General features: G+C 51.8%; 2 protein-coding genes across 2 annotated transcripts in view; one reads left to right on the plus strand and one right to left on the minus strand.

Annotated features, from left to right (window-relative positions):
- The window catches only part of LOC308145470 (stonustoxin subunit alpha-like), a gene marked incomplete at both ends in the record, with an annotated part of 3362 nt that extends 695 nt beyond the window's left edge, over positions 1-2667 (plus strand). The window contains 2 exons of the mRNA XM_080516925.1: positions 517-1962; positions 2120-2667. Of these exons, the coding sequence (XP_080373051.1) occupies positions 517-1962; positions 2120-2667 (1994 nt within the window). The remainder of the gene's footprint in view (positions 1-516; positions 1963-2119) is intronic.
- An 8381-nt stretch (positions 2668-11048) lies between these two features.
- LOC308145471 (uncharacterized protein) lies at positions 11049-23546 on the minus strand (the record flags this gene model as incomplete). Its single annotated transcript, XM_080516926.1, has 10 exons — positions 11049-11218; positions 12800-12955; positions 13547-13731; positions 14831-15023; positions 15210-15375; positions 16057-16619; positions 20575-20714; positions 22375-22555; positions 22732-23339; positions 23422-23546. The coding sequence occupies 10 exons, from the start codon at positions 23544-23546 to the stop codon at positions 11049-11051; spliced, it is 2487 nt and encodes an 828-aa protein (XP_080373052.1).
- Between the last annotated feature and the right edge of the window lie 323 nt (positions 23547-23869).

Here is a 23869-nt window from a genome sequence, read left to right on the forward strand (position 1 = left end):
TATTGGTAAATGTAGTCAGACTACTGTATATAATTTGTGTATAATGGTAAATATTGTGGGACAAGTGGAGTATATTTAATCAGGACAAACCAGTAGAAGTATTGGTGTTTCTTAGTGTATGTATTCTTAATACCCTGATATACTGGAAAATGTTGTACTTTTTACTCTATATATTGGTCGCAGCATTCTTTGGTGTATTTATTTTACGTATACTGTTCATTGGTAAATATACTCACATATTTAATACCTATTCACATGTATGGTTGGTTGACAGAAGTTGTGTTCATACTGATTGTTTTTAGGTCATAAATCAAGAATTGCAAGAAATGTAACTATATATAAACATTTCCTTTGTTAGCAGATGAGTTGTAGTTTCATATTTTCTGCACTCGTCTTGTTAATGTTGAATATTTATGAAAGCACCAGACAGGAAGTGGTTTGCTGACACAGCTGGATTACTGCATGAATGCGCGGCAGCAGAACGGTGCCTGTTCCAACCATGCGGTTTCCCTGCAGGGTTCCGCTTGTGGGACGGCCCCAGCCTGCAGGAGAACACGGTGGAGAACCTGCAGCGCAGCAGCGCCTTCCACATCTCTGCGTCCGACTCCACCCAGTCCAAGTCGTCCCTCCTGGACGTGGACGCGTCGGTCAAAGCCAGTTTCCTGGGAGGTCTGATCGAGGTGGGAGGATCTGCCAAGTACCTGACGGACCGGAAGACGTTCCTCCACCAGAGCAGAGTGACCTTTCAGTATAAAGCGACCACCATCTTCAAGCAGCTGACGGTGACTGGTCTGAGTGCAGATGAAGGTCTGATGGAGAGAAGCTCTGCCACTCACGTGGTCACCGGCATCCTGTACGGCGCAGACGCCTTCTTCGTGTTCGACAGCCAGAAGTTAGACGCCAGCAGCGTCCAAGAGATCCGTGGCGGCATGGAAGCCGTGATCAAGAAGATCCCCACCTTCAGTGTGGAGGGCAAAGCCCAGATCCAGCTCACCGACCAGGAAAAAGCCCTGGTTCAGAAGTTCTCCTGTAAGTTCTACGGGGACCTCAACCTTCCCAGGAACCCCACCACGTTTGAAGAAGCAGTGAAGGCCTACGTGGAACTGCCCAAGCTGCTGGGGGAACGCGGAGAGAAAACCGTCCCGGTGAAGGTCTGGCTGATGCCGCTGAAGAACCTGTCTCCTAAAGCTCCCAGCGTTCTGACGGAGCTCAGCCTCAGTCTGGTGAGGAAACTGGAAGAAGCCCTGGAAGACGTGAATCTGATGGCGACCAGGTGCAACGACGCTCTGGTCGACGGCGTGGCAGAAGCTTTCCCACGGATTCAACAAGACCTTCGGCGGTTCCAGAAGCTCTGCAGTTACTACACTTCTAATCTGCAGAAGCAGGTGCAGAAGGAGCTTCCCTCCATCCGGGAGGACAAAGAGGACGAGAGCTCCTTGAGACGCCTGCTGGACGGCAGAGCTGCGTCTCCATTCAGTCGGGAAAACCTCCTGAAGTGGCTGGAGGCCAAAGAGAGAGAGATCAACGTCATGGGGTCCTGTGTGGGCCTCGTGGAGGGCGTGAAGGTCGTCCACAATCAGTCGGAGCTGGATCGAGAAGTTCTCCGGCCAGGAGTTCAACACACCCTGTGCTTCGTTTTCACCTCGTTGGAGAACCGGGACCCGGGCCTTGACGCCATGGCTCAGTACCTGGATGCACCTCAGTGTGGGAGCTCCAACGGCGTCCCGTGGTTCTACTCAGACCAGGTCTTTACCAGAATCAGAGGGAAAGCCAGAACCTTCTCCCAACTTGCCAACAACCTGAAGAACAAGAGCTATGGCTTCCTGGTGGCGGCCATCAACAACCACGAGCACGCCGGAGCCACGATCTACCACTACAAGGACGCCATCAAGGTCACTGAAGACTTTACTTTGAAGGACGTGACGGCGGAGGAAACCACCGACAAAGAAGACCTGATGTGGTGTAAGTTGTGTTTTCATGTGATGTTGTTGGAGATCAAGGTGTTGTGAGTCCAGGTTGGGATCCAGGCTGAGATTAAACCAATAAAGGGTCTCTGGTCTCTGGTCTCTGGTCTCTGGTCTCCGGCAGAAACTAACCGATGTCCTGGTCTCTCCGTCAGACACCTGCCAGCTCAGCGTGGACCGAGACACCCTGAGCAACGGTCTTCATCTGTCTGAGGGAAACCAGAAGATCCAGAACGGGGGTGGGGAGTCCTACCCTGAAAACCCCAGGAGGTTTCCCAGAAAGCAGTTCATGTGTGTGGAGGCCTTGACGCGCCGCAGCTACTGGGAGGTGGCGTGGAGCGCTAGCGCCAGCGAGGCCGTCTTCGTGGGAGTGGCCTACGAGAGAATCCAAAGAAGAGATGTGAAGAGTGTGGTGGGATTTAATCCAGACTCCTTCAGTCTTGGTCAGTCTCTTCATCCAAGCTCATCCACTAAACTCCTGGCCCTGCATTGTGGGAGGCGCTGGGAGAGGCTCCGCCCCCCCGGCTGCACCCGCATCGCTGTGTTCCTGGATTGGCCTGCTGGAAGTCTCTCCTTCTACATGGTGTCAGGGAACCAGCTGACCCCCCTCTACACCTTCCACCACCGCTTCGCCTTCCCGCTGCACCCCGCCTGCTACGTGGGCCGGCCGGGGAACTACGTAGACCTGCGGCAGAACCAGTGAACCTCCAGGAGGGGGCAGTCTGTCTCCAGCAGGGTTTCCTCTGGCAGGGGGCAGTCTGTCTGCAGGAGGGGGCAGTCTGTCTCCAGCAGGGGGCAGTCTGTCCCCAGCAGGGGGCAGTCTGTCCCCAGGAGGAATTCCTCCAGCAGGGGGCAGTCTGTACTGTCTCCAGTAGGGTTTCCTCCAGCAGGGGGCAGTCTGTACTGTCTCCAGGAGGAATTCCACCAGCAGGGGGCAGTCTGTCTCCAGGAGGGGGCAGTCTGTCTGCAGGAGGGTTTCCTCCAGCAGGGGGCAGTCTGTCTCCAGCAGGGGGCAGTCTGTCTGCAGGAGGGTTTCCTCCAGCAGGGGGCAGGCTGTCTCCAGCAGGGGGCAGTCTGTCTCCAGGAGGGGGCAGTCTGTCCACCTCCTGCCACGTCTTCCTGGTGCAGGTTCATGAAAACATGTTTGATCAAACCTGAAGCGTTTCTGCAAATTAATCCAAGAATCACTGAAGATCGTTGAAGTTTCGATTCTCCGGCATCAGAAACCAGACGAAGATTCACTCGTTCACTCGTTTCTGCTGAATCAGCAGAATAGAGACGTTTTTAACTGAACAGTGAAAAACTGTGAAGTTTCACCAGTTTGTTTGATCAGATACAGGTTGTTGTTGTTGTTGTTGTTGTTGTTGTTGTTGTTGTACTTTCTTGATTGAAATAACTCAAAAATAATCCTTTGAAAATGTGTTTGTTTGTTTGTTTGTTTGTTTGTTGGATATGTTGCCTTAAAAAGTCAGATGGAAAAATCAAGTTATTAGTTGCGTTTTATTTACATTTTAAATGTATTTGTTCATTCTCGTGTTTCAGAAGAGAAATAAAACTCTGTTTAGATAAATTTGCTGTTAAATTTATTGAGTTAAAAATAAACTCTGTTATTAAGTTTTGCCAATAAATATCCAGAAATAATCTCGTTAGCGGGTCTTTTTCTTTTTTCTCATAAAAACCAGGAAAGAACAAATCAAGTTAAAGTAATCAAAGTAGTACTTCAGTAAAATCCAGACCTGAGCTGAACTTTAGTTTTTTCTACTTTCAGACGATATTAAAACATCAAAGCTTCTTCAGTTCACTTTGTTCCTTCACTTTGGTGTTTGGAGGTCGACAGGAAGTTTCCTGCTTCAGGCTGCCGTTCTGCTGCTTCGCTCTGCGGCGTCACGCCGGGACCTTCTAGAGGTTCTCATCATTCTAGATGTTCTAGATGGTCTTGTCATTTTAGATGTTCTAGAAGTTCTACAGGTTCTTGATGTTCTAGAGCAGGGGTGTCAAACTCAGATCCTGGAGGGCCGAAGCTCTGCAGGTTTTCCAGGTCTCCTCCCCTGAATGTCCTGATGGTTCTTCACCACCTTCAGCACAAAGCCAGAGAACCTGCTGCTCGTTGCCATCAGCTGTGTGGAAGCAGGGAGACGTGGAGAACCTGCAGGGCTGCGGACCTCCAGGACCGGAATTCGACACGTGTGCTCTAGAGGTTCTAGATGGTCTCGTCATTTTAGATGTTCTAGAGGTTCTAGAGGTTCTCGATGTTCTAGCTGTTCGAGATGTTCCAGCTGGAAGCACAGGAAGTGACCCGCCAGAGCAAATGATCTCTTCCTCACAGGCAGACAACCTTCCACTAGTACTGGACCGATACTACACAGAGTACTAGTGTTGGACCGACACTACACAGAGTACTAGTGTTGGACCGATACTACACAGAGTACTAGTGTTGGACCGACACTACACAGAGTACTAGTGTTGGACCGACACTACACAGAGTACTAGTGTTGGACCGACACTACACAGAGTACTAGTGTTGGACCGACACTGCACAGAGTACTAGTGTTGGACCGATACTACACAGAGTACTAGTGTTGGACCGACACTACACAGAGTACTAGTGTTGGACCGACACTACACAGAGTACTAGTGTTGGACCGATACTACACAGAGTACTAGTGTTGGACCGATACTACACAGAGTACTAGTGTTGGACCGACACTACACAGAGTACTAGTGTTGGACCGATACTACACAGAGTACTAGTGTTGGACCGATACTACACAGAGTACTAGTGTTGGACCGACACTACACAAAGTACTAGTGTTGGACCGATACTACACAGAGTACTAGTGTTGGACCGACACTACACAAAGTACTAGTGTTGGACCGACACTACACAGAGTACTAGTGTTGGACCGATACTACACAGAGTACTAGTGTTGGACCGACACTACACAGAGTACTAGTGTTGGACCGATACTACACAGAGTACTAGTGTTGGACCGACACTACACAAAGTACTAGTGTTGGACCGATACTACACAGAGTACTAGTGTTGGACCGACACTACACAAAGTACTAGTGTTGGACCGATACTACACAGAGTACTAGTGTTGGACCGATACTACACAGAGTACTAGTGTTGGACCGACACTACACAAAGTACTAGTGTTGGACCGATACTACACAGAGTACTAGTGTTGGACCGACACTACACAAAGTACTAGTGTTGGACCGACACTACACAGAGTACTAGTGTTGGACCGATACTACACAGAGTACTAGTGTTGGACCGACACTACACAGAGTACTAGTGTTGGACCGATACTACACAGAGTACTAGTGTTGGACCGACACTACACAAAGTACTAGTGTTGGACCGATACTACACAGAGTACTAGTGTACAGCGCCCCCCCAGAGTGACGAGGAGGAGCTGCTGGAACGGTTCCAGGTTCAGACCTGCTCAGGGTTTGAGGTTCAGGTCTTCCTGTGTGGTTTGCTGATGAGCACCAGGTCAGTTCACCTCCTCCAGCAGGGAACCTCCTCCACCTCCTCTACACCTCCTCCACCTCCTCTACACCTCCTCCACACCTCCTCTACACCTCCTCTACACCCCCCACCTCCTCTACACCTCCTCTACACCTCCTCCACACCCCCCACCTCCTCTACACCTCCTCCACCTCCTCTACACCTCCTCCACACCTCCTCTACACCTCCTCCACCTCCCCCACCTCCTCTACACCTCCTCCACCTCCTCTACACCTCCTCCACCTCCCCCACCTCCTCTACATCCCCCACACCTCCTCCACACCTCCTCTACACCTCCTCTACACCCCCCACCTCCTCTACACCTCCTCCACCTCCTCTACACCTCCTCTACACCTCCTCCACACCTCCTCTACACCTCCTCCACACCCCCCACCTCCTCTACACCTCCTCCACACCTCCTCTACACCTCCTCCACACCCCCCACCTCCTCTACACCTCCTCCACACCTCCTCCACCTCCTCTACACCTCCTCTCCACCTCCTCTACACCTCCTCCACACCTCCTCCACACCTCCTCTACACCTCCTCCACACCCCCCACCTCCTCTACACCTCCTCCACCTCCTCTACACCTCCTCCACCTCCTCTACACCTCCTCCACCTCCCCCACCTCCTCTACATCTCCTCCACACCTCCTCCACCTCCCCCACACCTCCTCTACACCTCCCCCACCTCCTCTACACCTCCCCCACCTCCTCTACCTCCTCCACCTCCCCCACCTCCTCCACCTCCTCTACACCTCCTCTACACCTCCTCTACACCTCCTCCACACCTCCTCTACACCTCCTCCACACCCCCCACCTCCTCTACACCTCCTCCACCTCCCCTACACCTCCCCCACCTCCTCTACACCTCCTCCACCTCCCCCACCTCCTCTACACCTCCTCCACCTCCTCTACACCTCCTCCACCTCCCCCACCTCCTCTACATCCCCCACACCTCCTCTACACCTCCCCCACCTCCTCTACACCTCCCCCACCTCCTCTACACCTCCTCTACACCTCCTCCACCTCCTCTACCTCCTCCACCTCCTCCACACCTCCTCTACCTCCTCCACCTCCTCTACATCTCCTCCACCTCCCCCACCTCCTCCCCCTCTCCAACCTTCCGTCAGTCTAGAGAAGCAGCAGAGACGAGGACGTCCATCCTTCCGTCCATCAAGCAGAGACAAAGTTTCAGACTCACATTGAATAATCTGGTCCAACGTCTCCGTCCAGGTTCCTTCAGGTCCTCCAGGACTCGTCCTCCAGGACTCGTCCTCCAGAGGACGGAGGCTCGTTTTCCATGCAGACGATTCAGGTTGATTGTGACGAGTCACTGGAAGTTACAGTTACTGAAGAGTCTTCTGATGCTGCAGCTCCTTCCTGTCTCGTCCTCCACTTCCTGTCTTCTCCTCCACTTCCTGTCTCGTCCTCCACTTCCTGTGTGCAGCTGGCAGGTTCACCTCACTGTGGTGAGACGCTGCAGAACCTCAACACTGAAACTCAGAACAGCTTTACACTACGAGGAATTAGATAAGTAACATTCACTAACTGAATTAAAGGCTCTTATTCTGATAAATCCACTTCCTGAAGGTTCTGCTGCCAGTGGTTCTGCACTGTGGAGGTTCTGCACTGTGGAGGTTCTGCACTGTGGAGGTTCTGCACTGTGGAGGTTCTTCACTGTGGAGGTTCTGCACTGTGGAGGTTCTTCTCTCATCAACATCACATTAAAAAAAAATCCATTCAAACACACATTTACTTGGAACGCTGATATTTTCTGACTTCAGTTGATCAGGGACGAGTCCAGAGACGAGGCCACAGACCAGGAACCTGGTTCTCCTAAACCATGTTTCTGGCCTGTTGTCCACACCAAATAAAGACCATCTGTGGAAAAAAGATGAGGTAATCCCCCCCCCACCCCCCCCCCCCCCCTCATAGAGACGAGTTCATAGTGACGTGTGGACGGAGGTGTTTGGAGAAGACTGGGGAGAAAGAAGATGGTTTGTTTTGTCGTGTGGACGGACCCTAAAGACAAAACGATGGACCCTAAAGACAAAACGATGGACCCTAAAGACAAAACGATGGACCCTAAAGACAAAACGATGGACCCTAAAGATAAAACGATGGACCCTAAAGACAAAACGATGGACCCTAAAGACAAAACGATGGACCCTAAAGACAAAACGATGGACCCTAAAGACAAAACGATGGACCCTAAAGACAAAACGATGGACCCTAAAGACAAAACGATGGACCCTAAAGACAAAACGATGGACCCTAAAGATAAAACGATGGACCCTAAAGACAAAACGATGGACCCCAAAGACAAAACGATGGACCCCAAAGATAAAACGATGGACCCTAAAGATAAAACGATGGACCCTAAAGACAAAACGATGGACCCTAAAGACAAAACGATGGACCCTAAAGATAAAACGATGGACCCTAAAGACAAAACGATGGACCCTAAAGACAAAACGATGGACCCTAAAGACAAAACGATGGACCCTAAAGATAAAACGATGGACCCTAAAGACAAAACGATGGACCCTAAAGACAAAACGATGGACCCTAAAGATAAAACGATGGACCCTAAAGACAAAACGAGGGACCCTAAAGATAAAACGACGGACCCTAAAGATAAAACGACGGACCCTAAAGATAAAACGACGGACCCTAAAGATAAAACGACGGACCCTAAAGACAAAACGACGGACCCTAAAGACAAAACGATGGACCCTAAAGATAAAACGATGGACCCTAAAGATAAAACGATGGACCCTAAAGACAAAACGATGGACCCTAAAGACAAAACGAGGGACCCTAAAGATAAAACGATGGACCCTAAAGACAAAACGATGGACCCTAAAGACAAAACGATGGACCCTAAAGATAAAACGATGGACCCTAAAGACAAAACGATGGACCCTAAAGATAAAACGATGGACCCTAAAGACAAAATGATGGACCCTAAAGACAAAACGATGGACCCTAAAGACAAAACGATGGACCCTAAAGACAAAACGATGGACCCTAAAGACAAAACGATGGACCCTAAAGATAAAACGACACCAATCAATCAGTCTCACTTGTTTTTCAATCAAACATGTAAACAGTTTGCTTCAAGCAAACACACGTCAGGTTAAAGACACAATACAAGTCAACAAGATTCACATTTTAAAAGTGGGCGGAGTCTGATGTGGAGGGCGGAGTCTGGTGTGGAGGGCGGAGTCTGAAGTGGAGCGCTTCAACGCTGGAGGCCAATCGGGAAGCAAAGTGAGACGATGGTGATGAAAGGTTGTGAGAGAGGGTGGAGCAGCAGGTGGAGCAGCAGGTGGAGCTGCACACACCTGAAGCGTCTTTACAGAAAGGTGAGTCCAGGTGGCAGTAAAAGGGGGCGGGGCCACTGGAGGCAACAGGAAACCACATGATGAAGAGGAAGAGACGTTCCAGAGACACAGAAGGACACTTGGTGGCGCCAGAGTCCACCAGCAGAGACGTCCTCGTCCTCGTCCTCAGAGGTCCGTCAGTCCCTCAGCGTGTTCGTTCAGCTCCATGGTGGAGTAGTCCAGAGGACGCCTGGGGACGGGAGGACAACTCACTGTGTACAAGTACACACTGCGTACAACACTCACTGCGTACAACACTCACTGTCTACAAGTACACACTGCATACTCATACACGTGTGTACTTGTACACTGTGTACAAGTACGCACTACGTACAATTCACTGCGTACAAGTACACACTGTGTACAACACTCACTGCGTACAAGTACACACTGTGTACAACTCACTGTGTACAACACTCACTGTGTACAAGTACACACTACTTACTCATACACAGTGTGTACTTGTACACTGTGTGTACAAGTACACACTGTGTAAAACCCACTGCATACAAGTACGGAGTGTCTCGTCTCATCACGTCGTCTCATCGTCTCGTCTCCTCGTCATGTCTCGTCTCGTCTCGTCTCGTCTAATCACGTCGTCACGTCTCCTTGTCTCATCACGTCATCACGTCTCGTCGTCACGTCTCATCGTCTCGTCCCGTCCCGTCTCGTCTCGTCTCGTCCCCTCGTTGTCTCGTCCCTTCGTCTCGTCTCGTCTCGTCGTCTGGTCTGGTCTCATCTCGTCCCCTCGTTGTCTCGTCTCGTCCCCTCGTCGTCTCGTCCCCTCGTCGTCTCGTCTGGTCTCATCTCGTCTCGTCTCATCTCGTCCCCTCGTCGTCTGGTCTGGTCTGGTCTGGTCTCGTCGTCTGGTCATCTTGTCTCGTTGTCTCGTCTCATCTCGTCGTCTGGTCTCGTCGTCTGGTCTCGTCTCATTGTCTCGTCTCGTCGTGTCGTCTCGTCGTGTCGTCTCGTCGTGTCGTCTGGTCTCGTCTCGTCCCCTCGTCAGGTCTCATCTCGTCTGGTCTCGTCTGGTCTCGTCTCCTTGTTTCGTCTCGTCCCCTCGTCGTGTCCCGTCTGGTCTGGTCTGGTCTGGTCTGGTCCGGTCTCATCTCGTCTTGTCTCGTCGTCTCGTCTCATCTCGTTGTCTCGTCCCCTCGTCTCATCTCATCGTCTCGTCTCATTGTCTTGTCTCATCGTGTCGTCTGGTCTGGTCTGGTCTCGTCCCATCTGGTCTGGTCTGGTCTGATCTCGTCCCGTCTGGTCTGGTTTGGTCTCGTCCCGTCCCGTCTGGTCTGGTCCCGTCTGGTCTGGTCTCGTCCCGTCTGGTCTGGTTTGGTCTCGTCCCGTCCCGTCTGGTCTCGTCCCGTCTGGTCTGGTGTGGTCTGGTCTCGTCCCGTCTGGTCTGGTTTGGTCTCGTCCCGTCCCGTCTGGTCTGGTCCCATCTGGTCTGGTCTGGTCTAGTCTCGTCCCGTCTGGTCTGGTGTGGTCTCGTCCCGTCTGGTCTGGTCTGGTCTCATCCCGTCCCGTCCCGTCTGGTCTGGTCCCATCTGGTCTGGTGTGGTCTCGTCCCGTCCCGTCTGGTCTGGTCCCATCTGGTCTGGTGTGGTCTGGTCTGGTCCCGTCTGGTCTGGTCCCGTCTGGTCTGGTGTGGTCTGCAGAACGACTCACCTCCTCCGGTAGAAGAAAGAGACCAGAGCAGCGACGAGGAACAGAAGCAGCAGAACGACGGCGACGAGGCCGAGGTGGAACCCGAGAACCGAGGCTGCAGAGGAGGAACGCTTTTACTCTGAAACGCTTTTACTCTGAAACTCTTTTACTCTGAAACTCTTTTAATGTTAAACTCTTTTACTCTGAAACGCTTTTACTCTGAAACGCTTTTACTGTGAAACTCTTTTAATGTTAAACTCTTTTACTCTGAAACGCTTTTACTCTGAAACGCTTTTACTCTGAAACTCTTTTAATGTTAAACTCTTTTACTCTGAAACTCTTTTAATGTTAAACTCTTTTACTCTTAAACTCTTTTAATGTTAAACTCTTTTACTCTTAATTAAACTGCTGCAGGATGTGTCCAGGAAACACTCACCATGTGTGTGTGTGTGTGTGTGTGTGTGTGTGTGTGTGTGTGTGTGTGTGTGTGTGTGTGTGTGTGTGTGTGTGTGTGTGTGTGTGTGTGCAGGGCTAACCTGTGCTAGCGTAGCGGCCGGCGGTGAGGGGCGGGCAGACCCCCCCCTCAGTGGACGAGCCGTTGCGGCGCCAGGTCTGGGCGATGAGCGTCCTCTGGTGGCGGGACAGCGCCAGGACGTGTCCCCACACCCGCAGCCAGCCGGACTCACAGGAGACGTTTGTCCCTGAAGACGAGACGAGACGGAAGTTCTGCTGATGCAACGTCTTGGTTTGTTTTGAAAACTGAGTGAAGATGAGGAAGGTCTGAAGATGATGAAGGTCTGAGTGTGAAGGACAGACGTCCAAATACTGGTGGTCGTCGGTTTGAAGCCGTCATTTTGATCTAGAATACATTTTCTATCTATTACAAGCATCAAACATCCACCAGCAGCCGATACTAGAACACCGATACTAGAACACCGATGCTAGAACACCGATACCGATTCTAGAACACTGATACTAAAACACCGATACCGATGCTAGAACACTGATACCGATACTAGAACACCAATACCGATACTAGAACACCGATACCGATACTAGAACACCGATACCGATACTAGAACACTGATACTAGAACACTGATACGAGAACACAGATACTAGAACACCGATAGTAGAACACAGATACCGATACTAGAACACCGATACGAGAACACCGATACTAGAACACCGATACCGATACTAGAACACCGATACCGATACTAGAACACCGATACCGATACTAGAACACTGATACTAGAACACAGATACTAGAACACAGATACTAGAACACCGATAGTAGAACACCGATAGTAGAACACAGATACCGATACTAGAACACCGATACTAGAACACCGATACTAGAACACAGACACGTGAACACTGATATTAGAACACCGATACTAGAACACCGATAGTAGAACACCGATACCAGAACACTGATACCAGAACACCGATACAATACTAGAACACCTATACCAGAACACCGATACAATACTAGAACACCTATACCAGAACACTGATACGATACCAGAACACCGATACTAGACTTCATTATTTCTTCCTCAAATGAACGTCACATTATTAATTCCTTCACCCAGGATGTGTTCGCCGCGCCGCCGCGCCGCCACAGCCTGACGTCAGACTAAACAGTCATGTGACACGTGACAGTCGCTTCAAATGTCCATGACGGAGCTGCTCCTTCCGGCTGCACGTCACACGTTTGGCCACCAGGTGGCACCAAAGACGGCGGAGTTGAAAACCTTCCAGGACCCAGAAGGCTTCATTTGACCGTCGCTACAAAACACCCGAGTGTCGGCGGCCATGTTTAATATCGTGGTCACAACAAACAACGCACGATGAAGGTGGGATTATAAACGTAGGATTGTAAAAGTGGGATTATGAAGGTGGGATTATAAAAGTGGGATTATAAACGTAGGATTATGAAGGTGGGGTTATAAAGGTGGGATTATGAAGGTGGGATTATGAAGGTGGGATTATGAAGGTGGGATAATAAAGGTGGGATTATAAAAGTGGGATTATGAAAGTGGGATTATTTCCAGCGGAGAAAAGATCAAAGCAGAGGCAGGAATGATTGTCGTGGTACTGAAGCCGTTTGTTCTGCCTTCAGGTCTCTCCTCCCCTAACCCCTCCCCCAAATCCTCCCCTAACCCCGCCCCTAACTCCTCCCTTAGCCCCTCCCCTAGCTCCTCCCCTAACTCCGCCCCCAATGTCCCCAGCACATGTATGTGATCATAGCCATGGCGAGACATGAGGTCGTCTCACCACGGAGAGCCAATGGCGAGATGCCGCAGCGACACTTCTGCTCCAGGTAGTCGGCCACCTGGCCGTCCCTCTGTCCGTCCCTCCAGCCGTCCCTCCCGCTGTCCCTCTGTCCGTCCACCTGGCCGTCCCTCCGTCCGTCCACCTGGCCACTGCAGTCTGAGACACATGAACAGGATTACTGCTGGATGATACTTCTATCAGACGATACTTCTATTAGATGATACTTCTATCAGACGATACTTCTATTAGACGATACTTCTATCAGACGATACTTCTATTAGATGATACTTCTATCAGACGATACTTCTATTAGACGATACTTCTATTAGATGATACTTCTATTAGATGATACTTCTATCAGACGATACTTCTATCAGACGATACTTCTATTAGACGATACTTCTATTAGATGATACTTCTATCAGACGATACTTCTATTAGATGATACTTCTATTAGATGATACTTCTATCAGACGATACTTCTATTAGACGATACTTCTATCAGACGATACTTCTATTAGACGATACTTCTATCAGACGATACTTCTATTAGACGATACTTCTATCAGACGATACTTCTATTAGACGATACTTCTATCAGACGATACTTCTATTAGATGATACTTCTATTAGATGATACTTCTATCAGACGATACTTCTATCAGACGATACTTCTATTAGACGATACTTCTATCAGACGATACTTCTATCAGACGATACGGTGTGTTGAGTTAAGAGCCGTCTCACCTGAGGACGAGTCCCTCCAGTCTTTGGACAGCGGCCCGAGACAGAGGTCAATCTGGCTGGAGTAGGCGGAGCTTGGACAGAGGTTGGTGGCGTGCGGCGTGGGGGAGGAGCTAGTCCAGGAGGCGGGGCTTCTCACCTCACAACACAAACAGCGGCTGAGGGACACGGGGCCGTCCTCCACCGACCTTACATTGGAATTACAAGACATGTTCAAAACAATATCTAAGAAGTATTTAGGTAAAAATACTGTTTATTATATATTTGATTTCAAACAGCAGATTTTTTGTTTATTATCATTCATATTCATAACAATAATAACAACAACAAGAAGGCCGTTGCTGGGCTAATCCCCCGCCGGAGGGCTTTATATTTTCTCACAAAGCAGCTCTAAGGCAGCACACTTGGTACACTAGAGGGTGTTCCATGGGTCCTAGTAGATCATTATGTAGAATCTGAAAGGTCTTCTTCATAAGCTATGTCAAAATACGTCTCCAGAGCCCAAAAGGTGTTTTTATGCACTTAGTGACCCTGTGACCTGATATGCAAATTAGGTCCTGGTCACCATGGTGCCCCTTCTCCCCAGGTGGAGTGTCCATGTGTGAAGTTTGGTGACTGTGGGCCCAGGAACTGCTGAGAAATGAGGAGAAATGTTTCTATGAAAATACATGTATTGTGCAACCATGACGAGCAAACTTCAGACCCTGTCAATCTTCAAGGTCAAGGTCAGGTCACTTGGTGTACTGGAGGTTATCCCTGGAGTGTGTATCATGTGTGTATAAAATTTCAGAGCCCTAGCTCAAAAGCCTAGGCCTCCAGAGCCCAAAATGTGTTTTTAAGCACTTCGTGACCCTGTGACCTACTTAATATGCAAATTAGGTCAAGGTCACCATAGTATCCCTTCCCCCTCTGAGATGTATCCACATGTGAAGTTTGGTCACTGTGGGCCCAGGGGTTGCCGAGATATAGGTAGAAACGTTCGAATGTACGGACGTACGGAGACTGTTTCAAGATCCCCCTTCGGCTGTGGGGGGAGTCATGGCTGTGCCCCCCCCCCACCCTCCCCAGCTCAGTCTGTAATCCCCCCCCTCCCCCCTTAACCCCCCCCACATCGTGTTGTCCTTCTTTCCCCCAAACGTTCTATGTAATTTCGTTGTACCTGTTACAATGACGATAAAGACGATTGTGACTGTGATTGTCTCTGACTGTGATTGGAGGAAGTGCTGTGAGGTCACCTGGGCGCCGGGACCACTGACTGTGATTGGAGGAGGTGCAGTGTGAGGTCACCTGGGCGCCGGGACCACCTGGCGCCCCCCGGTGGCGGCCAGGGGGGACAGCAGCTGCTGGTGGTGGCTGAAGACCAGCAGGTCCCTGAGGCTGGAGTTGTTGAGGGCGGCGGCTCTGCAGACGCTGAACAGGTCGTAGCAGAGGAGCACGGCGCCGCGCAGCGGTATGGCGGCGCCGTCTGGGAAGGCCTGGTCTGTGGGGGGGGGGGGGGGGGGGGGGTGAGACAACCAGTCTAGGAACACACCCCCCCTGCTGTCCCGTCGTCCTTACCTGCCCTGGACACGTTTCCAACCACGTAGAACCCGTGGGCCTGGATGGACCCGGTCAGGGGCAGAGCCAGGACCCCCCCACTGCCCTCCTGGTCCAGAACCACCAGGACCAGGCCCCGCAGGTCCGTCTGGGGGGGGGCCCAGCAGCTCCACGAAGGCCCCCTGCTGGCTGTGGTTGGTCCACAGGCCGCTGGCCACCTCGCTGAGGAGCACGCCCTCCGGGGGCGGGGGGGGGCGGGGGCAGCTGTTCTCCCTCAGGGGGGTGGGCGGAGCCACCTTCAGCCAATCACAGCGGAGAAAGAAGTTACACTCATTAGAGCTTCACTGCTGATCCCTGGACTCAGGGGCTGGACACCTGGGGGCGCTTCTGGTTCCTGGAGGACCAGGAGGACCTGGGGGACCAGGAGGACCAGGAGGACCAGACCAGAAACAAGTACTTCATACTTTACTTCCATCAAATACACTAGTTACACTTCAAGTGGACCAGAAACTCAGTGTTTGGTTCTGAACCGGTTCTGTCCTGCTCCTAGTATAATACTACTATAGAGCATTCATGGTAGAATTCATGGTAGTATTCATGGTAGTGTTCATGGTAGTATTTGTGGTAGAACCAGGACCCGGGATGTGGTCACTGGTCCCAGCCTGCATTGAGACGCTGGTGAAGAAGTACTTCCGGTGTGTACTCACAGAGAAGTACTTCCGGTGAGTACTCACAGAGAAGTACTTCCGGTGTGTACTCACAGAGAAGTACTTCCGGTGAGTACTCACAGAGAAGTACTTCCGGTGTGTACTCACAGAGAAGTACTTCCGGTGTGTACTCACAGAGAAGTACTTCCGGTGAGTACTCACAGAGAAGTACTTCCGGTGAGTACTCACAGAGAAGTACTTCCGGTGAGTACTCACAGAGAAGTACTTCCGGTGTGTACTCACAGAGAAGTACTTCCGGTGTGTACTCACAGCGAAGGCCGACAGGTCGGCGGGATGGAGTCCGCGGCAGCGGCTCAGCGACTCGTCCCCCGGCAGGACGGCAGGGTCCTCCAGCAGGGCCAGCTGGCCCGGGGTCAGGATCCGGCTCAGGTCCTGGGCCCCCCGGTCCGAGCCCCTCTGGCGGTAGACCACGGCGTCCAGCAGGCCCCGGGTGGGGACCCCCCGCTGGGAGGCGGACGGCGGGCCCGAGGGGCTGCGGTAGAGCGCCACGGCGTCCGGCCCGTTGTGGATGGTGTTGGGCGGCAGGCGTAGCGACGGCGCCGGGACCAGCCGGGCGCTGCCCAGCAGGAAGTAGCCGCGCGCCGTGGTGAAGTGTCCGCTCAGGCTGATCTCGCGGTACGGCCGCCGGTCCTGGGCGCCGAACAGCAGGAGCCACACCCCCTGCAGGGAGACCCGCCGGCCCGACGGGTGCCACAGCTCCACGTACTCGCCGTCCTCCGCCGCGCCGGGCGAGTCCGAGTTCAGCTCGTTGATCAGGAAGTCGCCGTTCCCCCAGGGGGGGAGGGGCGGCGAGTCGGGGCCCCCCGGGGCCGCTGGGGGACGGAGGAAGGGTCTGATCAGATCAGGGTTCCTGCAGACGGAGCCACTGCAGCGTTTATCTTATCATTATCATCATTATCATTAGTGTTATCATTATTATCATTATCATCATCATTATCATTATTATCATCATCATCATTATCATTATCGTTATTATCATTATCATTATCATAATCATTAGTGTTATTATCATTAGTGTTATCATTAGTGTTATCATTAGTGTTATCATTATTATCATTATTATTATCATTAGTGTTATTATTATTATTAATATTATTATAATTATCATCATTATCATGATCATTAGTGTTATCCTTATCATCATTATCATTAGTGTTATTATCATTATTATCATTATCATTATCATTAGTGTTATCATTATTATTATTAGTATCATTATCATTAGTGTTATTATCATTATTATCATTATCATAATCATTATTATTATTATCATTATCATTAGTGTTATTATCATTATTATCATTATCATTGTTATCATTATTATCATTATTATCATTATCATTATCATTAGTGTTATTTTCATTATTATCATTATTATTATTATTATCATTATCATTAGTGTTATCATTATTGTTATAAGACGGATTATCATTATCATCATCATCAGTACTATTATCATTATCATTCATTTGGATTGGGAGTCAATTTGCTTCTGGTTGAAACTGGATCAGCAGCAGGTTAGTAAACCAAACGACTCCCTGTCCTGCAGAGACTCGTTCATTGTCAGTGAGTCGTTACGTAACCATCGGGGAATCATCAATATTTCACACAAAGCTGCTCACAGGGATTGTGTCCAAGCGGCGGAGTGGGAAATGAGACTGAGGGTTGATGAGAGCAGAAGAAGGTTCTGGAGACGTTCTCCTGCTGTCTGGGTGGAACGTCTGGCCACCCAGTGACGGAACCACCAGAACTTTTGATCGGTTCTGGAGCAAAAGCCTGAGCCTCAAACAATGAAGGCAGCTGGTTGGAGGAACGGTTACCATGGAAACCTCACTTCCTCTGGGAAATACGACTGACTGCAAAAAGGAAATGGGAAACGTGGGTTCTGTTTTCTTAAACGACGAGACGAGACTGTGGACACTGTTAATAACGTAATGTACCTTAACGCAACGCAACGTACCGTACCGTAACGTACCGTACCGCAACGCAATGTACCATACGTACCGTACCGTAACGTACCGTACCACAACGCACCATAACGTACTGTAACATACCGTACCGCAACGCAACGTACCGTACCGCAATGCAACGCAACGTACCGTAACATACCGTACCACAACGCACCATAACGTACTGCAACATACCGTACCGCAACGCAACGTACCGTAACGTAACGTACCATACCGCAATGCACCGTAACGTACCATAGCATACCGTACCGCAACGCAACATACCGCAACGTACCGTACCGTACCACAACGCAACGCAACATACTGTAACGTACCGCAACGCACCGTACCACAACGCAACGTACCGCAACGTACCGTAGCATACCGTAACATACCGTACCACAACGCAACGTAACGTACCGTACCGTAATGCACCGGACCGTAACGTACCATAACGTACCGTACCACAACGCAATGCAACGTACCGTAACATACTGTAATGTAACGTACCGTACCAAAACGCAACGCGACGCAACGTAACGTACCGCAACATACCGTAACGTACCGTACCGCAACGCAACGTACCGTACCACAACGCAACGCAACGCAACGTACTGTAACGTACCATACCGTACTGTACCGCACCGTACCGTAACGAACCGTACCACAACGTACTACAACGCAACGCAACGTACTGTAACGTACCGTACCGCAACGCACCGTACCGTACCGTAACGTACCGTACCATAACGTACCACAACGCAACGCACTGTAACGTACCGTACCGCAACGCACCGTACCACAACGCAACGTACCGTAACGTACCGTAACGTAACGTACCGTACCACAACACACCGCACCGTACCGCAACGCACCGTAACATACCATAACGTACCGCACCACAACGCAACGCAACGTACCGTAACATACTGTAACGTAACGTACCGTACCATAACGTACCGTAACGCAACGCAACGTACCGTACCGCAACGTACCGTAACGTACCGTACCGCAACGCAACGTACTGTAAATTACCGTACCGCACCGTACCGTACCACAACGCAATGCAACGTACTGTAACGTACCGTACCGTACCGTAACGTACCGTACCATAACGAACCGTACCACAACGCAATGCAACGTACTGTAACGTACCGTACCGTACCGCAACGTACCGTAAATTACCGTACCGTAAATTACCGTACCGCAACGCACCATACCATAACGTACCGCACCGTACCATAACGCACCGTAACGTACCGTACCGCAATGTACCGTACCACAACGCAACGCAACGTACCGTAACGTACCGTAACGTAACGTACCGTAACGTACCGTACCGCAACGTACCGTAACGTACCATAACGTAACGTAACGTACCGTACCGTTCCGCAACGCAACATACCGTAAATTACCGTACCGCAACGCACCGTAACGTACCATAACTTATTGCACCGTACCGTAACGTACCGTACCATAGTGTACCGCACCGTACCGTAGCGTAACGTAACGTACCGTACCGCAACGCAACGCAACGCAACGCACCGTAACGTACAATACCGTAACGTACTGTACCGGAACGCAACGTACCATAACATACCGTACAACAACGCAACGTACCGTAACGTACCATACCGCAACGTACCGTACCGTAACGTAACGTAACGTACCGTAATGTAACGTACCGTAACGTACCGTAACGTAACGTACCGTAATGTAACGTACCGTACCGTAACAGACCGTACCGTAACGTGCAAGTGTATCCCTACTATCTTCTGCTTGTTCTGTCTAAAATGTTTTATAAATGCGAAAATGTTCTACTGAAATTAAAGATCTATTTTCTCTGCACCTGACCAGTGTCAGGCTCTCCACGCTCTTCACGCTCTCCACGCTCTCCACGCTCTTCACGCTCTTCACGTTCTTCACGCTCTTCACGTTCTTCACGTTCTTCACGCTCTCCACGCTCACCACGCTCTTCACGCTCTCCACGCTCTCCACGCTCTCCACGCTCTTCACGCTCTCCACGCTCTCCACGCTCTTCACGCTCTTCACGCTCTTCACGCTCTTCTCTCAGACGATGGTTCCAGAGCCACCAGTTGAAACATGAGACCAGGTTCTGCAGTAGAACCAGAGGAAGACCCAGGTCGTGGCCTGTTTCCTCTGCAGCCTGAGGACTTCCCAGCCAGGCTGCAGAATGAGAACACGGCCCGGGGCAGAACCCTGCAGAACCACCAGGACTCCTTCTGCTTTTCCTCTCAACCACTGAGGAACAGCAACGACCTGCTGCTGCTCTGAAGGAGAATATAATATATATAATATAATATAATATATATAATATAAAATAACATAATATAATATAATATAATATAATATAATATAATATAATATAATATAATATATATAATATAATATAACATAATATAATATAATATAATATAATATAATATAATATAATATAATATAATATAATATAACATAATATAATATAATATATTAATATATCTCCCCACAGGTCAGCACAAAGTTTGCTTCACCTCACAGAGAAGCTTATTGAAGTGATAATTGATTATTGATCAGTAGTGACTGCAGTTCACCAGGCCACCACCAGGTGTCACCAGGTATGAAGTCTTTCCTCTGCCTCTAAAGGTTTCTTACATTTAGCTCCGCCCACCGACAAACTGCTGCGTCTCCAGACGGGAGGCGGAGCTCTACGTCACGCCCCGCAGTGATTGGCTGCCAGGGCTTCTGCTCACACTGCCCCCTGCTGGTGTGGAGCAGGTGGACATGGGGGTGTAGAGGACGTAGAGGAGCGACTCACCTGCAGGGTGGGGGCAGATCCGGGGCCAGGGGCAGTTGTTGGGCGTCCCGGGGGTCTGGGGGGCCTCCCAGAAGGTTCCAGGGTCTCTGGTCCAGGAGGCGACGCCACAGCGGCTCAGTGGGAAGCCGCCTTCCCTCAAGCTGAGGGTGAGAGTCTCATGAGCTCATGGTTCACCCTCTCACCCAGTCACACTCTCACCCAGTCACCCTCTCACCCAGTCACACTCTCATCCAGTCACCCTCTCACCCAGTCACACTCTCACCCAGTCACACTCTCACCCAGTTACCCTCTCATCCAGTCACACTCTCACCCAGTCACCCTCTCATCCAGTCACCCTCTCACCCAGTCACCCTCTCATCCAGTCACCCTCTCATCCAGTCACCCTCTTATCCAGGTTCACTCTCTCACCCAGTCACCCTCTCATCCAGTCACACTCTCACCCAGTCACACTCTCATCCAGTCACCCTCTCATCCAGTCACACTCTCACCCAGTCACCCTCTCACCCAGTCACCCTCTCATCCAGTCACCCTCTCACCCAGTCACACTCTCATCCAGTCACACTCTCACCCAGTCACCCTCTCACCCAGTCACACTCTCATCCAGTCACACTCTCACCCAGTCACACTCTCATCCAGTTACCCTCTCATCCAGTCACACTCTCACCCAGTCACCCTCTCATCCAGTCACCCTCTCATCCAGTCACACTCTCACCCAGTCACACTCTCATCCAGTTACCCTCTCATCCAGTCACACTCTCACCCAGTCACACTCTCATCCAGTCACCCTCTCATCCAGTCACACTCTCACCCAGTCACACTCTCATCCAGTCACCCTCTCATCCAGTCACACTCTCACCCAGTCACACTCTCACCCAGTTACCCTCTCATCCAGTCACACTCTCACCCAGTCACACTCTCATCCAGTCACCCTCTCATCCAGTCACCCTCTCACCCAGTCACCCTCTCATCCAGTCACACTCTCATCCAGTCACCCTCTCATCCAGTCACCCTCTTATCCAGGTTCACTCTCTCACCCAGTCACCCTCTCATCCAGTCACCCTCTCACCCAGTCACCCTCTCATCCAGTCACCCTCTCACCCAGTCACCCTCTCATCCAGTCACCCTCTCACCCAGTCACCCTCTCATCCAGTCACACTCTCATCCAGTCACCCTCTCATCCAGTCACCCTCTCACCCAGTCACCCTCTCATCCAGTCACACTCTCATCCAGTCACCCTCTCACCCAGTCACCCTCTCATCCAGTCACACTCTCATCCAGTCACCCTCTCATCCAGTCACCCTCTCACCCAGTCACCCTCTCATCCAGTCACACTCTCATCCAGTCACCCTCTCACCCAGTCACCCTCTCATCCAGTCACACTCTCATCCAGTCACCCTCTCATCCAGTCACCCTCTTATCCAGGTTCACTCTCTCACCCAGTCACCCTCTCATCCAGTCACACTCTCACCCAGTTACCCTCTCATCCAGGTTCACCTAACCCTCCACCGTGGTGTGGAACCTTGTGTAACGGCCCCGCCCCCTCACAGTGATTGGATGTTAGGTTCTGTGTCTGCTGTGGCCCCGCCCCCTCACGGTGATTGGATGTTAGGTTCTGTGTCTGCTGTGGCCCCGCCCCCTCACGGTGATTGGATGTTAGGTTCTGTGTCTGCTGGTGGCCCCGCCCCCTCACGGTGATTGGATGTTAGGTTCTGTGTCTGCTGTGGCCCCGCCCCCTCACGGTGATTGGATGTCAGAGTGGTCGAGGTTCCGCCCCCAGGGGTTCCTGTACACCCAGCTCACCTGCTGCTCAGCTGGTAGGGCTGCCGGCCCGGGACCAGGGTCTGGGTCAGGTTGGTACTGGGTCTGGTTCCAGGTCCGGAGAACACAAAGGCGTCCAGAGGCTGAACCGGGCTCAGTGGACTGAGAACCGGGAAGTCCGACGCTCTGCCACTGTAGACCGCCACGGCACCGGACTGGTCCCCTGTGGAGGACCCAGGAGAACCCGTCAGAACCAGAACCGCAACTCGTTAGATTCTGGTTCTGGTTGTGGTTCTGTCAGGACCACGACTAGAACCCGTCAGAACCAGAACCAGAATCTGTCAGAAGCACGACTAGAACCCGTCATAACCCGTCCGGGAGACCAGCAGAACCACCCACCCTTCATGTAGTTCTTGTCGATGTGGACCGCCAGGAGTCCGTTCCGGGCCCGGTCCAGGTCCAGGTCCAGACTGAGGCTGACCCGGTCCAGCCTGCCGTCCCACAGGACCAGAACCAGGTCCCCGGCGTCCGGCGCCCCCGCCAGCTCCACGAAGCCGTGGTCCTGGCCGCCGCCCAGCCGCAGCTCGTTGATGGTGGCGGCGGCGGCGGCCGGCGGGGTGCAGAGGTTCCGTTGCCCCGGCGACGGAGACGCCACCCGGAGGCCCCAGCGGTCCTCGGACAGGAGACAGCGCTCCATGGACTCGTCCCCCTCCAGGACGCCCTCGTCCTCCAGGAAGGCGTCCTCCCCCGGCGTCAGCGTCTCGGCCAGGACCTGGGCGCCGCCGCCGCGCCGCGCCGTGTAGACCACGGCGTCCAGCAGGCCCACGGCCGTGACGTTCATGCGGTCGCCGTACCGCGCGGCGGCGGAGTGGTAGAGGGCCACGGCGTCGGGGGCCGTTCTGGACGGTGTTGGGGGGCAGCGGGATGGCGGGGCGGGGCAGCAGGTCCAGCGAGCCCACCAGGAAGAAGCCGCGCTCGTCGGTGGCGTGGCCGCGCAGGTCCAGCACCTTGTAGGCCACGTTGCCGTTGCCGTTGTAGAACACCAGCGTGTAGCCGTCCAGCGCCGCGCGGCGCCCGCCGGTGTGGTACAGCTCCACGAACTCGCCCGTGTCCAGCCGCGGGTTGTCGGCGTTCACCTCGCTGATGATGACGCACGGCTCGGCGCCGGCCGCCAGCGCCAGCGCTAGCCAGGCGGCCAGGGCCACGGCCGCCATCTTGGATGGGTCTCCTCCCTCCTCCAGGACGTCTGCAGGAACACAAGGAGTCCCGCTGTGAGGAGGAGGTGCTGAGAGGACTCCTCTACCCCTCCTCTGCTCCTCCTTTAATCCTCCTCTGCTCCTCCTCTACTCCTCCTTTAATCCTCCTTTAATCCTCCTCTGCTCCTCCTCTGCTCCTCCTCTAATCCTCTGACTGACTCCTCTGCTCCTCCTCTGCTCCTCCTTTAACCCTCCTCCTCTGCTCCTCCTCTGCTCCTCCTCTAATCCTCTGACTGACTCCTCTGCAGAGGAGTAGAGGAGTCAGATCATCTCTCCTCCAG

This window comes from Blennius ocellaris (genome assembly GCF_963422515.1).
Source record: "Blennius ocellaris genome assembly, chromosome: 21".
Taxonomy (NCBI): Eukaryota; Metazoa; Chordata; class Actinopteri; order Blenniiformes; family Blenniidae; genus Blennius; species Blennius ocellaris.